Genomic DNA, 13036 nt, shown 5'->3' with positions numbered 1-13036 from the left:
GGCCCATTCATGGAGCATTACCATAATGTAACGAATTAGGGTAAACAGCGTGGTCTGGTCGACGAACGTCCTCCTTCGTTTTCTATGTATATTAGATATGCAAGTTAACCATGTTTAGAGGGAAGGTTCTGATTATTGGGGGGGGGGGAGGGGATCCTCTTTTTAATTTTTATTTTTTTCAATATTTTGACCTGAAAGGGTCCACACAATTTATAATATTGTACGTATAATGTTTTAATTGAAATGTTATTTTCTAGACAATGTATTAGATTTTTTGTGTATTTTTTTTAAATTAAACTCAATAAAGATTTTAAAAGAAAAAAAAGTAAAAAAATACATAAGTTTAAAATTGTAAATGTTCTCTGAAGTATCACATGAACCTTTGGTGAAGATGGGGGAAAATATTCAGCCAGTGGAGGGCCTTGGTTGGTCTTTGCTCGTGGCAGCTGTTTGGGAGAAACAGCGATGGCGTCGCCCGGGTTGAAGAGCTGGTAGATGGCGCTCACCATTGGGGCGACTCTTTTCCTGCTTAGTAAGAGTTGCCCAGCCAGAGACTTTATCTGTAAACTTGGGGGTAGGGGTTTAATTATCTGTTATTTTCTGTCTTTCGGGTGGCTCCGTAGATGGAGAAGGACCTGCAGATGCAGCAACGGTTAAATGTTTTCAGAGAACGCGAGTGAAAATAAAATGTTTTAAGGTTTATCTATTTATGCAAGTGAAGTTTGTTCAGTGCAAGTATTTAAATTTAGACATACAGCATGAGCCCGTGTTGCCCAATTACACCCAATTGACCGACAACCCACAGTACTCTTTGGATGATGGGAGTAAACTGCAGCCCCTGGAGGAAATCCACACTGACATGGGGGAGAATGAACAAACTCCTTATCAGGTCCTGGTCCTGATCACCGGTGCTGGAAATGTTGGACTCAACGCTATGCCAACCATGCAGTACATTACAGTATTTTAGTGTTTTAAACTGTTTATTCTTAATACAGGTGTATGGGTTAGGCATTGTTAGAGTAAGTCTCAAGCAATCAGAAAATACACTTACCTGGCATCTACCAATACCTACAAGTGCTGGATACTGGGGTTTTACTGTATTGGGATAGATGACCACAGCATGGTCAAGGAACAAGGTATAAAGAAGTATCTTGAAGCAAAGAGATAACAACATGGAATTATTTAGGGAACGGGCCCACGTAGCACTAATGACCAGAAGTGTAAAAATAAAATTCAGGGTATCTAATAATGATGGAAAAAGATGCAGAGGTTTCTGAGGTCTGGCAATTGGAGAAAACGAGGATAGATATGAGAATAGGTATAATAAATACCCTTCCTCATTTTACAGAGGTCAAGCTGGTATCAGGGGTGAAGACTACATAACAATTTGCACATCGAGAGATGGTTGCCCGTGACAGCTCATGACTGAGCAGGGTAGTGGCGGTTGGAAAGGAAGACCGGAAGGGGATCATGGCACAAATAGGTAGATTGTCCGAGGGATTAAATATCAGAATTCAAAATGGCATTATGCACTGAACAGGGAGATACAGCTGTCCAGTTCAAAGAATATTTTTAGAGACGTGGCCCTAGAGAGCAAGAGCACGAGTCAAAGCTGCAAATGCGTGTAAATTGTTGTTCAGGTGTAGATTAAGGAACATGAAGAAATCCATAGAAAAAAAATTATCTCTATCACTTTCTGAGTAAACTTGTTGGAGCCATTTCACAACCCATCCAGGATCTTACAGTTTACTAAACCCTTGGTTTACGGAGCACTACATCACTAATGGTGTTACCATTCAATCAGAATTCCATATTCCAATATATTCAGTCCATCAAGTTTACTCCCATTCTCCCACCAATGTGCCCTGCCACCTATTCTCCCCACATTCCCATCCATTCCGACACCAGGGGCAATTTGCAGTGGCTCGTTAACCTACCAACTCACACGTCCTGGAGACACGGGAGGGAACCCATGCAGCCGCAGGAAGAACACGCAAACTCCACCAGAGCTGGAGGTCAGCAGCACCATTGTGGCTTCCTGGAATCTTGGATGACATCCATCCTCTACCAACGGTAGGACAGGCTCTTCGCCTGCCAAACCTCCCTGTGCACAAAGTGGCTATCCAACTTCCCCAAAAGAGATGTGATTGAATTATGACATACAGCACGGGTTCAGCCCAGGAGCCCGTGCCACCTCAATACCCCAATTAGCCTACAACCCCAGTACCTTTTTGAAGGGTGGGAGGAAACCAGAGCACCTCAAGGAATCCCACGCAGACAGGGGGAAGAAAGTACAAACTCCTTACCCACAGCACCAGATTCAGACCTAGGTCACTGGCCCGGTAATAGCATTGTGCTAACCACGCCACCTCACCACTCACCTCACCCCATGTTGGTGGCTGGACATATAACAAGCCTTCAAAAATCAAGCTATATGGTGATTTCAGGGCATAATCGAGCCCTTTTTTTCCCAAAACAATTCTCCATTTCAACTGAATTTGGCATAAAAAAAAACTAAGATGAATTAACTTGTACCCCACTGGAATTCTGGGGCTTTGGAGATTATTGACCAACTTTGATTCCCATCTACTTATCCCATTACACTGGACAATTTTTTTCAAAAATTTTCCTGAAAAAAATTGGGGATTACAGACTTCAAGCTGAAAACAAAGATAATTTCAGATTTGCTGTATCACGTGACATTTAGCCGCTGATTTTAGTTTGTACTCGGCATCTGATGCCTCTCGTGTCCAACAATAGTCGGCCAGCACTGATGGATTCCAGTTGCCCTGATGCCGCTTTTCCATGGTTGCATTGTCCTGGTGAAACCTTTCACCGTGTTCGTCCCTGACGGCACCGAGATCAGCCGGGAAGAAGTCCAAGTGTGAATGCAGAAGGTGAATTTTCAATGATGTTGCACATCATGGTTTTGTGCACTTGAAGTAGATTTAAAATATGACAGGAAATCACAAACATAGGTTAAATCTAATTAACTGTATGTGATTGGAAATTTTTAAGATGATTTTTGTGTTCAGCAGACCCAAATCCATAAAATACACCCAAAAGTGTTCAGTAAGCAAAATCTTTGTTGTCCAGTGTAATGTGCAAAGAATCTTTAACAATCATTATCAATGAGGCCTAATCCTTTCAATCAAACAACAGCCTCCGGTAAAACCTATGGCTCTTTTCACCTTTCAACAGAGTAAATATTCAATGATGTTTTGAAATTGATAGAATATTTTATTACAACAATCAGCTTTGTACAGCCCTACTAATGTGTTCAAGTCTGTACAATTCCGGAATATAAACAATAACATTTCTCCTAGAATATACGTTTACTTTTACAACAAAAAAAAGCTTTAATAGATTCTATCTCTCTCTCCCTCTCACGTTGTTTTCTCTTTTCAGTGTTTGTTACCAAAAAAACAGTCATCAGCCAGGCAACTGATGCAGTTTAAATTTTATTACGATTTACTGCACATATTAAACATCAATAATCTTAAAAGAGACATGGTTTGCCTTACTTCAACCCACCCTGGCTGGATTTCAAAACTTTATTTTTGTGCCAATTATGGACACCCACTGCCTGAGGCACTGGGTTATTTGAAGTGAACTGAACGACTGCATCCCAATTAGTTCTATCTTGAGGAAGTCAGAAGCATGGTTTAACATCGACTTCCCAAATGCCCCATTTAAGCTGAGGGGGGAATAGAATATAACTGACCGATCAAACTTGCTTCACCCATTCTGAAGAGGGAGATTTTGGTGGGGCAGGGCTTTAGTGGTTGAGTGAGCATAGCTAAGCATTGAGCAGGACGCCACGTTCCGGCAAGGGACACAAGGGTTAAGGAGGAGGGGAATTTGAGCAGGAACAACTTCTTGCTCCACATTCTGGCAGCAGGAGCACACTGGAGCGGGAGCCTGGGTTGGCCCCTTCATCGTTGAGGTATCTTAATTCCTTATGTGGTATCAGTCCACAATACCGGCTGTGCGTACGGCAAAGTCGGGTCTGCCGACCCGCCGCATTTAACCAACCACTAGGCTTCCTGGGCAGTAACCTTAGTTTGGCCACTTGTACACAACCTGCTGAATCCTCAGATCACTTGAAGTACCCGTTACGCAGTTAACATTGGAGGTAGAGCAGATTAAGAAAAAATGTTTCCAAAACAATAACAAAAAAATACTGCTCCCAAGATTTGATTTTAAAAAAATGTTAAAGTGGCGAGACTGTGAAAGTTGGTGGCAGTAAAGATGCCTGGACTGGCGTAGCAACAATCAGTGAATCAACTGTAGAGAAAGAGCCTGCCTGCTTGCTCACTTAGCTGCTTCTTGTGGGAGCGATGGCCGTCTGCAACAAGACAGGGTGGAGCTGCTACATAAGGTTCCAATGCTTATTCTCTCAGAGTTGGGAGGTTTCCAGGGCAGTGCTTTGAACATCTAACACCCAAGTCCATGGCTGTTTGAGGAATTTACCCCACAGGTCTCTGAAGCATTGATCTCAGGAGCCTTTGACCAAATTAACATGAAACTCCAAAACAATTCTCATCTTGTGAGTAAATATTTTTTTTTTAAAAAGGCAAAACCAACATCCTTGGCATTGACCTCCAATTAACTGAATAATCTAATGCAGCACGTCAGAGGAAAGATCTCCTCTTTCAAAGCCATTTGCAAAGGATGGCAGAAAATTCAAGAGTTAAGAGGAGATGCTGGGCCTCACAAGGTGTTTGGGAAGGATACATAAAATGTCCAACTGGAGCCCAAGAAGCGAGATTCCATTTCCTGAGCCAACTCTCTACTTTGTTCCCCACCCATTAACTCAATATTTTCTCCCCTGTGGTGAAACACAAGCTGTTAACGTGTGTACAGTTAGCTGGACTGGACTACAGTTGGCTGCGTTTGCAGATAGGAAAATGCAATTTCTTCACGGTCCTATATGCTTTAAGACACTTTAATGGAAGAAAAATGTTCATCCCACCCTAGATGGAGGTCTGTGCCTCACTCCTGCCCTTCATGGGATGTTTGTCAGTGCTTTCCAGCGATCATCCCTCCCAACACTGCAACCCCCCGACACTACACAAACTCAGAATGACGTGGGCCGCCCTGCTTGGGCTCAAGCAATGGAAGCTGGCAGTGAGAATCCAAGAGATGGGACCTGCTCTGCCACATTGCTGCAGAGGCTCGCCTGCTGCAATGCTCAAACTTGAGCAGCGACGGCCACTCTTCCAAGCCGACCCAAGCTGCAACCAGCCATGTTTAAGGTGAATGGCCTTCGGTGCCGAACATGCCCACGAGTGCCAGCAGCCATTTTGCCACTCACTTTTCAATCATTTGGAATCCAGCCAACCTTGGGCATGGAAGATGAAGTCCATCTCTTCCAAAAACATCATTTTGCACAAAAAAAGGTTTTCTCCATATGAAAATATAGATAGCTCACCATTTAATATTTAACACTGATCAGCTCATGGTATCAAAGACCCCAAAAGTTTTGAAACAGTCACAAGAAAGAAACTATGTGAATTACGCAAAGTAGCTTTCTTAAATAAAAATAGATGAATTGTAGATTTTGATTACATCTAACCTGGTACTGGGTTGAAGGTGTTTGCATTGCTGTAACTATCTCAAGAACAGTGTCCAGATACTGGTCATGTGCCTTTGATAAAGGCAGAAATATCACAGGTGTACTGTGCAACACCCCAGTACTGGAAGAGTACTGCTCTTCTCTGCCAAATAAAGGGCAATCGGAACAGCCACACACTCTCCCACAGAAAGTGCATTCAGCAACTTTTATTTGGCCTTGTCTTGTCGTTCAAATACAGTGCGAGTTGAAAAGAGCTTTGCACAAGCGGAAGAGCCTTTCCTTTTAAAAAAAGGTCGCTGGCAGGACGGTTAAGCCTCAAACATAACATCGTTCGAGTTCCCTGAAGTGAAGTCATTGTTAAAGCTTACAAGTACCAAATGAGCAGAACATCTCCTCCATGCCATTGTGGCCGGAACTCTGTACAACGAGCAGCTGCTACTGTTCTGCTAGCAAAGCTGAGAGCGGGAGGGGGTGGGGGTGGGATGCGCGCGCTAGTCGATCTTGAAAACATCCTGGTGATTGGACTCGCAAGGAGAAAGTGGCTGGATGGAGGGAAAGGTGGGTGCGTGGGTCAGTCCCATGTAACACATTCCCGTGTTACAGTTTTGATGGTGTTACACAAAAATGTACATCTATGGCAAGATTAAGTAACCCACTTCACTCACCTGCAAACGCATATTTGTCCGTGGCACTTCTGGGAAAGCTTCTGAAGAATCTAGAATCTGCTAAACAGTGCTCATCCCATACGGTCTTTTTATTTTGCTGCAAATAAAAGAGCTGGGATTCTGCAGTTTATGGAGCTTCCAGGTACATCTCAATGGATCAAAGAATGAAAGGTAAGAGATGCCATTAATCATGAGATTAATCCATGTAATCAGAGTGAGGGGGGGGGGGGGGGGGGGGGACTTGAACAAATGATAAGTCTCTACACTCATTTTGTCCAGAACAGACCAGGATCTGAAAGGACAGGGTAAAAGATGCTACTGGCCAATCTCCGTACTTCTTCCTTAAATTAATTGGCATGGGGCAACTTGACGGAACATGATCAGACCCATCTGGACCGGAGGCCAGTAATTCATCTTCAATGAGCAGATAAATTAAAAAAAAATATTCACTCTCACTTCCTGCCCAACCCACAAGAGATTATTCCCTCTGTACAAAACTTTTCTGACGCTTGACGGGTAACAATGTTCTGTCCACAGCACACACGCACTCTGATAGAAACAAATATCTCCTTGGATTCCATGAGCTGAGTTATATATATTGTATTGCTGGTTTATAATAACTCTTTTTCCCTTGCCCTCCCACCCCCACCTCCCCCAACCCGCCCCTCATTTGTTTGTCGAATCAGTGCAGCCGAGAGGTTGCCCCGGGAAGGTGAAGTCTTGACGGCTTTCAAGGCGACTCTCCGTTGAGCTATGAAGAGACCAGCTCCCAAACTGGAGTGGGCACAGTCCAGGGGCTTCACTCAGCGATGCACCGAGAAGGACCTTCCTCACCGCACACCACAGTGCTACCTGGGAGGAGGAGAGAGAAAAATCAAATGCAATGAGCAGAAAAGTTCAAGCTCCACTAAATGATTCATCGCCAGAGATCTCTCTTGGATTCTTGCCAGGATAAGGGTCTGTGAGAACAAGCTGCCAGTTAAACATCAAATGCCTAACAGATGAGTAGAAACACACAGTGAATGCTGGAGGGACTCAGCCGGATTTCAGATTTATTGTCAGAGTACATACATGACATTACATACAACCCTGAGATTCCTTTTTCCTGCGGGCGAGGCAGGATCACCACTAATTGGCAGTGCAAAAAAATAAACTGTATACAGTATAAACATGCAAATAAATAAAGAACTATAAACAGATAACGAATGTAAACAACCTGACTGCAAAACAGAGAAAACCAATAAAGTGCACAAGAGACCTTAAATGAGTTTGTCGTTGAGGAGTCTGATGGTGGAGGGGGAGCAGCTGTTCCTGAACCTGGTGGTGCGAGTCTTGTGGCACCGATACCCCTTTCCTGATGGCAGCAGCTGCCATCACAGCATCCATAGGACATAAGGATATGTTACCTACACTCAGAAGTGCTCAGGCCCGAAACGTCGGTCTATATAAATTGAATTTTTAAAAAAATTTAGACATACAACACGGTAACAGGCCATTTTGGCCCACGAGCCCTTACCACCACCTGATTGACCAACAACCCCTAGTAGTATGAGGAAACAGGAGCACCTGGAGGGAACCCACACAGGCCCAGGGAGACGCACAAACTCTTTATAGACAGCAGGCGAGTCGAACCCCAGTCCCAATCGCTAGTGGTGGAGCAGCTTTGTGTTAACCGCGCCACCCTACCTTTACCTCCTATGGATGCTGTGAGACCAGCTGAGTTCCTCCAGCATTTACGGTGTGTTTTTACTTCAATCACTGCATCTGCAGGCTTCTGGACTTCACTCCAACTATTTTCCCTTACATTTCCACCACCATAGCTCCCGCCATCCAGGGGACCACAAAATAAAAGAATTGTGGCTGCATGAGCAGGTCAGAGACTGTGTATTAATCTGTGGTAAATAACTCAGCATATTATTTCTTCCTTGCGTAAGGCTCAAATCAGAAGTGAGAATATATACCGTCTGCTTGCCTGAATAACTGCAACCCCAACATTCAAGCTCAGCTCCACTGAGGAGTTAGGCCGCTTTGCTCATGGATTCACTCTTGCCATCGTCGCTGGCTGTATTGTGGATGAATCAGCAGGGATTCAATACACCTCCCAAGCCAGTAACTTCTACTACCAAAACTGGTGTTGGTGACCAGCGCCTCCTGAAGGTACCATCCCAGCTACTTTCTGATATGGAATTTCAAATTCTGCTCGTTCAATATTTGTGGGTCTAAATCCTGAAATTCTTTACCCCAAAAAGCACTTTCACCAAAAGACTGCAGCGGCTCATGGTGGCTTACCACCTTCTCAAGGACAATCAGGAATGGGTACTGAACCCATTAAGAAGAAAGAACCTGGGTTGTGAAAATGAGCAGGCCATTCGAACAACATCTTTCAAAGTAGATGTCCCGATAGGGCCACAGATATTTGGAGTTGCTTAGGTCAATTGAATGTTCTAAAACCATGACTGATAGGTTCAGTATGTAATAATGACACTGGCAGGACAAGGAGAAAGAGGCTCTGCGCCGTCTGTACGAGCTCAGCATCAAAGACCTCTCTGAAAAGTACAAATCTCTGGATTATTACTTAGAATGCACAAAAGGTACATGGGAATTAAAAAAATTAGAGAAACAGATGTGCATCTCGTACTCTGGTAGAGGAGACCAGGTTCCAGTTCATGGAGCACTGACACCAGCTCTGGGGAAGGGGAAGAGTGTACCACTGGGGCAGTCTACACCTGAACCTTATAGGGACTAAAACTAAGGGAAATATCAAGAGAAAAGTCTAAAGCAAAAATAAGCCAATTGATAAACACACCATGACAGAAAGTCTAAAAATAAGTCCGAGTTAAGGCAAGAGATTACAAAATTAATAAAAGGACAAAACCAAAAGCTCAATATACAAATGCATTTGACACTTCACAGGGGAGCACGACCCAGTCCTCATCGAGGGCTCAGTAGTGGAGGTGTCACCATCTCTGATGGTCTGTCCTGGAGCCTCCATCTTGATGCAATCACAAAGAAGGCTCACCAACAGCTCGACTTTGTAAAGTGTCTGAGGAGATTCGGTACGAGACCAAAGATTCTCATAAACTTCTACAGGTGGACCGTAGAGAGCATTCTAGCTGGTTGCATCGCTGCCTGGCATGGAGGCACTAATTCTCATCAGGACAAGAATAATCTCCATAGAGTTGTTAACTCGGCCTGCGACATCACGGGCACCAGACTCCACTCCATTGACACCATCTACTTGAGGCGGCGTCTTATAAAAGCAGCCTCTATCCTCAAAGACCCCACACCCAGGCAATGCCCTCTTCACTCTGCTATTGTCGGGGAAAAAGTACAGGAGCCTGAAGACGAGCTCTCAGCAGCACAAGGACAGCTTCTTCCCCTCCGCCATCAGATTCCTGAATAATCAATGAACCATGGACACTGCCTCGCTTTTCGTGCACTGTTTTTTTTTAGAGTAATGTTGTAAGGTGGATCTAATATGAATGGTTGCTCTATGACGCTGCCTCAAAGCACCGAATTTCATGATTATAAATTCTGATTCTGAAGAGATAAAACCAAGTGTAAATAGAAACAAATAAGATCTGAGAGCCTTCTCAGGGATATGGTTAAAGGTTGACATGATGTGGAAGGGTACTTGATATTATAGAACAAGGAGGAAGACAGGGCCAGATGGATGAGTGACTTTACTAATTGACAATGGTCGGATCAATGCAGAGGGGTGACCTCAGCTCAAGAAACCAGAAGTGGTTTTGTCAGTGATAAGAAATAATAAATGCAAGGAAGTCCCTTGTGGGGAAGGTGTATTTGCTCCAGTACAGTGACTACAGTAAAACCCCTGGTATCTGGAATTCAAGCAACAGGCAAAAAAAGAGGAAAATAAAATAAACAAGAATAAAATAATAGATAGAACATCTGCAGATTGTAAAAGTAAATGTCCTCTGGAGTAACTCATCAACCTCGGGTGAAGATGGGAGCCAATATTCAGCCAGCAGAGGGCCTTGGTTGGGTTTTGCTCGTACCAGCCGTTTGAATCACGTTGTGTGAAACAGCGATGGAGTCGCCTGGGTTGAAGAGCTGGTCGGTGCCGCTCGCCGTTGGGGCGACTCTCTTAAAGTGTCTCCTTATCCCTGCTTAGTAAGAGTCGCCCTAGTCAGAGGCTTTACCTGTAAACTTGGGGGGGGTTAATGATTGATTTATGTTATTGTTCGTCATTCATGCGGCTCCGTGGAGGGGGAGGGACCTGCAGATGCAGCGACGGTTAAATGTTTTCAAAGAATGTGACTGAAAATAATGTAAAATGCTTTAAGGTTTACATATTCATGCAAGTGAAGTTTGTTCAGCGCAAGTACAGTATAGTATTTTTGTCTTTTAAACTATTTATTCTTAATGCTTAGGTGTATTAGTTCGGCAATGTATACGAACAAGTCTACAGCAACTGGAAAATTATGCTTACACTTCTACAGGATGAGCAGATTTAAGTTCTTGGGAGTCACCATCTCAGAGGACCTTTCCTGGACGCAACACACTAATGGCATCATGAAGAAAGCACCTCTATTTCCTCAGGTTGCAGAGGTTTGGCATGACATCGGAAACCCTGGCAAATTTCTGCAGATGTGTGGTGGAAAATGTGCTGACTGGCTGTGCCAAGGCCTGCTATGGGGATAACAATACATCTGAGTGGAAAGTCCTGCTAAAGGTAGTGGACACAACACAGGCAAACCCCCCCACCAAGACCACCATCGAGAATATCTGCCGATGGAGAGCAGTGGCTATCATCAAGGATCCACACCATCCCCAACACACGCTCTATTCTCACTGCTGCCATCAGGAAAGAGGTATAGGAGCCACAAGACTTGCCCCCACCAGGTTCAGGAACAGCTGGTTCCCCTCCACCATCAGATTCCTCAATCAGTAACTCATTTAAGGACTCTTACTTTTGCACTTTGACTTTTTTTCTGTTTTTCAGTTTGTTTACATTTCTTTATTTGTTTACAAGTGTACCTTGAGTACAGTATTTTTCTGAACTACCAATAAGTGGTCATTCTGCCTGACCCGCAGGAAGAGAATCTCAGGATTGTATGCACCCTGACAGTAAATCTGAACTTGAACTTAATAAATGACGCACTCACAAGTAATTTCAAAATAACACCTCTCAGAAAGTCATCGACAATGGAATTTTGGCACTGTGTCGTCCGTCCCTCTCCAAGTGGGCTCACTTGATTCAGACATGTCAACTTTCAACCTTGCTTAGAGGAAGGGGGTTTGATTTTTTTTCTCTCTCTTTTTCCTTTTGGGTTTTTTTTTTGTTGTTGTTAAGTTTTACTTCATGGTCACGATTGTGCCCTGGATTTCCTTATTATGAGAATATTTGTACTGTTTAATTTTTTTTATACTGTAAAATATTAATGAAAATATTTTAAAAAGAAAATGTCATGGCCCAAGATCTAATGAGAAACAGAAATTTAGCCTGACATTTCAGGGTTTGTTAAAATATTAGCTTATGATGAGAGAATTCTTTTCTGCCCATGTTGCAAAAAAAATGGTTCCCCCCCTCCCACCCAAAGGAGCTCGCTATGTGAAAAGTGGCCACCAACTTCCTATACCCTTGTGCCAGCATTTCAATGCAGCAGGGTGGCTTTGGACACAAAAAAAATCGATGAAGGTATTATTTTTCTTCAAGGTGTCGTGAGTAGGGTTCAGAAGGGAAAGCCTGTGTCTCAAAAGGAAATCAATATCTTTAAGAGGAATTAAAGTCACAAAGGAAAAAAGAATCCTGCACCAATAAAAAAAAATTCACATTGGTTTAAAACAAAGTATAAAGCTAAATCCTACAAGCTCTCCAATTGACCATTGTTGCTGAGAGAGGTTCCACAACATACGCCTGCGAGAAGGATAACAGGCTCTTGGCCAAGTAGAGATGAATAAGTGTGATCCAGCACCGATTTATTGAGGCAAATGGCGTTTGATTTTAGTCGATTAATTCTCTCATTGAAGAAGGGCGACAGGGCCATGAGGGCACAAAGGTTGATGGAATTTTTTAAAAAAAATTGATAACATGCCACACATAGGCATGTCAGCAAATTTAAATTCCAAGAGATTAAAAGGGACAGTGGAAGCCAAAGCAGCAGTGGGGAATGACAATTTCTCAGACTGGCATGAGGTGCGAAGCACAGCACTGGGACCTCTGCTGTTTAGAATCAGGACACAAAGGAACAAAACGGAAAAAAACAGCAAAGAGGATAAAATAAGATGAAGCTTTGGATGAAGTATTTTGATAGGGGACAGTTGGCAATCGGACTGACCACGTGCCTTTCCCTGAGATTACAACTGCTCATTCAGTGAACTCCATGTTGCTTCACCTGTGAGAATGCCTCAGTTTTTTCTCATCTCCTTTAATACAGCCTGTTCTGCCGGGCAGGTCCTGAAACCTTGTGGTTAGGAACATACAACTTTTCTCTGCAACTGTGCCCTTAACATAGGCAAACCCTTACAAATCACGTCCACAACAGCCTCACCCTAGCACAGGTACTCCCTTTGTCCTATCCATTCCCCTCACCAATTATGCCCTGGGAAATCACCTCCAATCTTTCTGAATCCCAGGTGCCGCTGTGTGATCTCTTCCAATAATCTAACCACCACGATGGAGAGATTGTTCAAGTGCCCCACTTCTTCCAGGGGCAATTTACCCTTCCCTGTGAATGATGCCCAATAATGCTCATACCATACTTCAAAGTGTGGCACAGCCAGAATGATGCAGAGCCACAGCAATTCCTCATTTGTTCTCTGCTTTTCC

The 13036-nt window shown here is 43.6% G+C and overlaps 1 protein-coding gene across 6 annotated transcripts in view; it reads right to left on the bottom strand.

Moving 5' to 3' along the window:
- Positions 1 to 3219: 3219 nt before the first annotated feature.
- Positions 3220 to 13036, bottom strand: part of LOC138748449 (serine/threonine-protein phosphatase 6 regulatory subunit 3-like) — a 128722-nt gene continuing 118905 nt past the window's right edge. For all 6 annotated transcript variants that reach the window (XM_069908695.1, XM_069908693.1, XM_069908696.1 and 3 more), the window contains one exon: positions 3220 to 7095. In XM_069908695.1, coding sequence (XP_069764796.1) covers positions 7092 to 7095 — 4 coding nt within the window. In that variant the 3' untranslated portion in view covers positions 3220 to 7091. The remainder of the gene's footprint in view (positions 7096 to 13036) is intronic.

The sequence above is a fragment of the Narcine bancroftii genome, chromosome 13, assembly GCF_036971445.1.
Source record: "Narcine bancroftii isolate sNarBan1 chromosome 13, sNarBan1.hap1, whole genome shotgun sequence".
In the NCBI taxonomy this organism is placed as follows: Eukaryota; Metazoa; Chordata; class Chondrichthyes; order Torpediniformes; family Narcinidae; genus Narcine; species Narcine bancroftii.
This window is presented reverse-complemented; position numbering and strand designations above follow the sequence as displayed.